At 57.4% G+C, this 6702-nt stretch overlaps 1 protein-coding gene across 1 annotated transcript in view; it reads right to left on the reverse strand.

Annotated features, from left to right (window-relative positions):
- The window catches only part of CLCN7 (chloride channel, voltage-sensitive 7), a gene marked incomplete at its 5' end in the record, with an annotated part of 17534 nt that extends 13212 nt beyond the window's left edge, over nucleotides 1-4322 (reverse strand). The window contains 2 exons of the mRNA XM_009579344.1: nucleotides 186-382; nucleotides 4243-4322. Of these exons, the coding sequence (XP_009577639.1) occupies nucleotides 186-382; nucleotides 4243-4322 (277 nt within the window). The remainder of the gene's footprint in view (nucleotides 1-185; nucleotides 383-4242) is intronic.
- Nucleotides 4323-6702: the final 2380 nt, after the last annotated feature.

Below are 6702 nucleotides of genomic sequence, written 5' to 3' on the forward strand. Positions count from 1 at the left end.
AACAGCCTCCGGCCGAGGAACATGGCACCCTGACGCAGCAACCGTGCAGCCAGCAAACCCGCGCCGAGCAGCACGTTCCACAGTCCCCTGGAGCTGGGGAGGGACAGAACCCCTGAACAGAAAGCGCCAGCTCCGCGGTCACAAGCACACCAAGACCTGCCGGGGCCATCCCTCAGCTTGCATACCTGGCCATCTACTCCATGGGAGTGGTTCCCAGCCAGGGATACGAGCACATCGGCAGGTTCATCTCCCTCCAAGCACCCAGGACCAGAGCGACGGCTGGGCCGGCTGCCACCCAGCGCACACAAGAGGAAGCGGGACACGTTGCTCCCATGCAGCCTCGGGGACACCAGTGCCTCTCCGAGCTGGCCCCAGCGCAATGCTGGGAAGGAGCATTTGCATGTCCCTCTGAGGAGGCAGGTTCTCCTTTTGCTGGTCACAAAAAAGTAAACACGCTGGCTTGTTACTGGCAGCACAATTGCTTAACACGGGAGTTTTTGGACTATTTGGGGCGCCTCTTGTCTCCCGGCCGATGCAGACAAGGGTTTGGGCTGCAGCCGAGCCAGCCTCCAGCCGGGCAGTGCAGGCAAGCTGCTGTCACCCCTCCGCTGTTGTGAAACACAGGGATGCACAAGGGTGCGAGCAGCACTGGCACTAAGCACAGCCCAAACACCATTTCTCAACATTAAGATCTTCCCCTCTGGAGCCTCATCCCTACCCAGCTGCCAGGCTAAAGAACTGGACAATAAAAGAGGGATGGCGAGCAACAGCGGGGCCCTAACACGTCGGTCCTTCTCTGCTGGCAGATCCCAGATCGAGCCCCTGCTGCCTTAATCCCCACCGATCCCATCTGGAACGTGCAGGCCAGAGCAGTCGGGAGCAGCGCACGTCACTGCAGATGAAGAATATCCCTTTGTGTTTGCAGCCTGACCTATTTTCCCATTTCTCTGTCTGCTCCACGCTCTCATTCACTGCCTGACCTGCAGATGGGTTTTGCTCCAGCTTCTCAAACCCTCTTTGGTGCCCTTTTGTCCCCAAAAGCCTGAGCCACGGCAGGCAGGGATGTCCCCGGCAAGGGAGCCATGGGGTTGTGGATCTGCCCAGAGGAAGGGCTGAGCATGAGGTGCTCCATGGAGCAGTTTTTGGACATGGGTTTGCCAAGACCAGCCTGGTCCTGGTCTATGATCCACAATCCCCCTGGAAAGGACCCGGATGGACTTTTCTGGCAGTCAGAGCAGACCACCGTGGGCTCCTACGGGCCGGGCACACCCAAAGCTGTCACCTCCCCGGGGGACGCAGATGGGAGCTTACGCAGAGCCGTGAGCTGGAGGCAGGAACTGCCTGTTTCAGGGACTTCTGGTGCCCAGCCACTCCGGCGGCAGGCGGAGGTCCCAGCCAGGGCCCGGCCGTCCTGGGGAGGGGGGACGGACACAGTCCTCGCCCTGAAACCCTGGGAGGGACAAAGCTGAGACCTTGCAAGGGAACCCACCTCCACCTGGCTTCAGGAAGCACAAAGATTGAAGGCTCCCGTTAGATGCCACACGTCCAGGGTAAGATCAAGGCAACGAGATGGAAACAGTCCTCATGTCCCCTGCTCGAGCCTGGTCTCACACCTCAGGCACCAAGACCTCAGACAGGACCAGCCCTTTGGGGAAATTCTCCTTCTGCTAGCCATGGGGGTCCACAAAAAGACCAAACGTGGCTGAACCGGTGACACCCCCCGCTACACCCCTTCCCTATGGAGCACGGCAGCTTCGCTCCCAACGGATTAGGCAGCAGCAGGACTCAAGCACAGATGAAGGGAAAGGAGCTGCAGTTGAACCTGAAGCTGAACTTCATTAGACAAGCAGCGTGTTTTTAATATGCATTCCCCGCCAAGTCCTGGCATCCCTCCGGCACCCAGATGGGCCGAGCCGCTCTGCGAGCAGAGGGCTGGCTCCTGTCTCGTCCGGCACGGGGATCACATGCCAGGAGGACAAGAAAAAGCTACTTCCAGCAGCACCCGACTTTTGTAAGAGGGACAGGGGGATTCCGGCAGCCAGGAGCCAAGACAGAAGGTTATTTGTGCACGGCTCAAAGACTCACCGAGCACATGGACAGCGCTACCCTCCTTTGGATGTTTTTCAAACTCAGGCCAAGATAACTGCTGATCCCGGGTACATATGATGTTGGTGTGACCGTAGTACGATTATCTCCACATAACAACATGCGCTGCTGCCAAAACCCAGAGGACGCAGAGCTCTCCTGACCCAGGAGAGGCTCTCGGGCCAGCTGAGCCTACTTCTGACAGCAGCACATGAACAGCGACGGCACCCAGCCCTTGGCACTCGCCCCGTTTGGGTGGTAAAGCTAATTCCTTACCCATTTTGAGCTCTGCAAAGAGATGTCTGGAGCCTTGATCTGGACCGAAACTGCTGAACATCTTTATCAGCGGGGCAGTTGGTATACTGGCGGGCAGGGCTGCTCCTCAGAGGGACCTCACCAGGCACCAGGAAAGCCCCGAAAGTTCAACAGAGGCAAATACAAAGCCCTGCACCTGGGATGGATGTGCCCCAGAGGTTAGAAAGCAGCTTTGCTGAAAGTCTTGCAGCAAGCTGGTAGACGAGTTGAAGGGGAATCGGTGGCACAAACCTGCAGTGGAGGTGGTTGACCACCTCCTGGGAGGTGCAAGACCACAGCCAGGAGGTCCGGGGAAGGGATCCCACGCCTCCGCCTGGCACCCGCGATAGCACACCTGAGACTTGGCGTCCAGTTTGGGCTCCCCGGGACAAGAAAGGCACGGAGACACCAGAGTGATCCAGCAAGACAGTCCAGGGGCTGGAGCACATGGTAAGACATACGAGGAGAAGTTGGTGTTTCTCAGGGAGATCTTCTTGCCATCTCCGGACACCAAACAGGAGGTTACAGAGAAGACGGAGCCAGACTTTCCTCGAAGTTTTGCATTGACGGGACAAGAAGCAGCGGACAAGCTGCAGCAAAGGAACTTCTGCTTAGATATCAGAGACAAACGTTCACCCCAAGGGTGGCGACACACTGAACCTGGGGCCAGAGAGGGTGCAGAGTCTGTCCTTGGAGATACCCAAATCTCCACTGGACGTAGCCCTGAGCGACCTGGTCTAAAGGATCTGCTCCTAGCAGGGGCTGGGCTAGAGACCTCCCAAGGCCCCTTCCCCTTCATCACGCCGCTGCCCACTCCAGCACTGTTCTGAGACGGGCGAGAGCAAATTCAGGATCAATCTCAACAAGAAAAAAAATCTGGCAGAAGATCTCAACCACCAGCTTCTACTCATGCCCCGAAAGGATCATGTCCAAGGTCGGGCAGCGGCAGCTGAATGCAGGTACCAGCACCAGCCCGGAGCACCGCAGGTCGGGGTGGGAGAGAGCAGCACTGCTGCCAGTGTCCCCGTTTGGCAAAGGTGACAAATACGTGATGCCACAGCAGTGTTTTACCTCCAAGCAGAGCAGTCAAAGAGCAATCCCTGCTTGTGAATAGCAGAACAACTTCAGCTGAGGCTCAAACGCCGCTGTGGGCTGTGTGCACAGCGACCTAGCAGTGCCTCCCAAATGTTGCTCTGAAGAACCGTAAATAGGGAGCGTCTGATTCTGCTCCACAGCCCATCTCCACAAGGACGAGCCAGCGAGGCCGCTCCCTGCGGGACATCACCCACCCCCCGCGACCACTGCCCGGCGTGAAGACACCTCCCCATACCCTGCTCCTTATCACCGTCCTGCTGCTCGCTAACGAACTGGAAGCACATGGTTTTCTGTTATCAATGAGATAAAGTGTGGCGCAGACCGCATCAGGACTCCACAGCAGTATTGCAGAAGCAGTGGGAGGGAAGGAAGAGGATTTCCAGCACCCAGGGCCCTCTTGGCCCCCGCGCGCTTGGCCGAGGAGCCCCCGGTACCTGCTTGGGTGGGAAGGATGGCTCCAGGCTGCAAGGCTGCGTCACCGGGGAGGGGAAGCTCTGTCACCAGCTATGGCAGCGTATGGGGGAGATGAGCTGAAGGGCTTTTGAAATCCCCCTCCTCTGACTCACAACCATAGCTGCGATGGGCTTCAAGCCAACGCAGCCGTCATTCCCGAAATGCACCGCTCCAGGAGAGAACGAGGCTCCTCACTCCAGGCCCATAAGGGGGGAGAAAGCATCCGGACTCTCCCCGTGGCATCACCACTCAGCTATAATTTTGCTTCCAGCCTCCTGTTGCCACTCCAGGGCACAGCTGCTCCTTGCCCCTCACCTGCATCACGAGGCCGGGAGATGTCGTTATTGTCCCGGCCCACCTGCCTTTCTCCAGGCACCTTGTCCCACGTGTCCCATCTGCAGAGGAGCAGCGCAAGGTTAAACCACCGCCGCAGTCCCCAACGGTGCGAGCACCCAGCAGAAGGGACTGGACTGCTAAAACCCCTCTGCCTGGGGAAGCTCCTGCCACCACCCGAGGTCAGCTCCACACTCCTGGCAGTGGGCAGGCGGGGACAGGCAGGAGCCAGCACCCAGGGGACGTGCAACCTGCAGCCCATCTGCCAGGAATCAGGGCTCACCCAGCAGACTTCTCTTTTTCTCCCTCCCCCCCGCCAAGATTTTCTGATTGCAGCGAGCGCGGCAGCCCTCCAGCATCATCACCCGGCCACAAAGGCTGCAGTTTGCACCCTGTTACTTGAAGTTAAAGCAAACAAGACCAACGACATTTAGAGATGCAGAATAAACACACAGGGGTTAAGAAGGACGAGCCGCCCAGCAGCAGCAACCTAGTCCACATTTTGGTGAGCCCGTGCCCACACCCCCTGTTCCAGGCACCCTCTGGAGGTGGAGCATTATACCAATCCCAAAGTCAAGGCATTTTAGCACAAACCCAGAGCATATCTTCGATGGGTCGCGAAGGAGAAGAGTTCTTTTTTGGCAAATGCCTAATGATGAAAATTGGCTGCTCTTAATAAAATTGTCCACCCACTTTTCAGCCTGAGAACCAATACGCATGGCTCAAGAACGCGGGAAAGGGGCAGCCCATGGCAGGCGTGATGCTCAGACATACAGGCAGCCTCTTGTTTATTGATATACTCGAGGCACTAGAAAGTCCTGGCAAGAGGACGAAGGCTCAGTCAGCTCCGGACCAGCGCTCAGCTGGCCCCAAAACGGGAGGAGACCTCAGGCACAGCCCTGTCGCATCCCCTCTACAGCCACGAGCGTGTTTATCCAGCCCCTCCTCACCTCCTGCCCACAAGAGCTCAATCTCAGCTTCTAGCAGCAGTCAGCCGGGGGAACTACAGACCCTTTTGTCACTTTAAGATCACTTTCATTTCCACTAAACAAGCACGTGACAAAGGGAAGAAACTCCGCTGGGGACATTTTTATTGTATTACCACAACCCGAGTTTAAGCCTCCTGTGAGCTAAGCAGCTCCAGTCTCTCTTTGTTTCTCTGCCAAAGCTGTCCTGCCTTACCGCTTCAGTCTATACAACTATATGGCACCTATAGGTCAAAGGACCGTCCGAGGGAGAGAAGCAGCTGCCCTAAGCCGAAAGGCAACCCCAGCGCTACGGTGACAACCCAGCCGCCACTGCCAGGTGGGTGCTGCTGCCAGGGGCACATGTGCTCCGGGCAGCTGCGGGTTTGGAGCTCCGGCAAGGTACTCGCTCTCCTCCTTTTCAAAGGAAAACACCACGTAGCACCTTGTCACCAGCTGGGGCCTGAGCCATCTGCACCGCGAAGGGACACAGTGACAATAAATCAGATCGGCAGGGCCGGGTCTTCCCCACGGACCGGCCCTGCTGTAGGGAGGCTCAGGCATTTCTTCCAAGCCACCAGGAAAACCCTTTCCTAACTGACCCACAGCCACGAGATCTGGTTAATCCCTATTTTAACACCCTTCAGACCTGCAGAATTCACCACGTGGTCTTTAAGGACAATCAGTGCTGTAAATACACGGGGTCCTGTTATACCAGCTGGGAAGATTATTTTTATTTTCACACCAGAACAGCTGCAATGGCGCAGGCAACTCCTTCCAGCCGCCGTGCCCCGCTCCTGCAGTGCCACGCTAGGCACTTCCAGCCTAACGAACCCTGCATTTCCCTCTAATTAGCCGGCTGTTCTGACTTGCCCAGGAGTAGGGCAGCACAAAATTGTGCTTGGCAAGACGTCCCTGCTAACAGCTGCCAAAGGCTGGCACCACTCCTCCTCCTCTAAGCTCAGGTCTCCCAGCAAACTTTTCATAAGAAATTCAAGGACGTCACCCGGAGGCAGCTCCTCTCCCACCCGGCGCTGGCACGGAAGCGCCCCGTGGACCCGGCCTGACCACGGCTCTCGCCCGGCACAGCTTTGCTCTGGAACAGGCACCAGTGCCCCAGCCAGAGCCATGGCGTACTTCATGTGGAGGAGAGACTGCCTGAGTAACAGCCTCTGGGTACACCGGAGAGAAGTTTCTCTTCAGTTAATTATGCAAAATTAATTTGCAGGAAGGAATCGGCCTATGTTTGTGATATGTCCCACCCTGGACTTCGCTTTTTGCCAGCGTGGTTCCGTGCGTACTGCACGACGTCCACCACCACGCCAGCATTAGACGCTCTCGTGTTTGAGTGTGTTTGGGCAGCAGCACCGTACCGGGCAACGGGCTCTCTCACAGAACGACATTTTTAGCAGAACCGAAGCGGCAGCCCCAACGGGCAGGAGCGCGCCCCTGCTCAGCGCCAGGTCGTGCACCCGGG

Source organism: Fulmarus glacialis, unplaced genomic scaffold (assembly GCF_000690835.1).
Source record: "Fulmarus glacialis isolate BGI_N327 unplaced genomic scaffold, ASM69083v1 scaffold22556, whole genome shotgun sequence".
NCBI lineage: Eukaryota > Metazoa > Chordata > Aves > Procellariiformes > Procellariidae > Fulmarus > Fulmarus glacialis.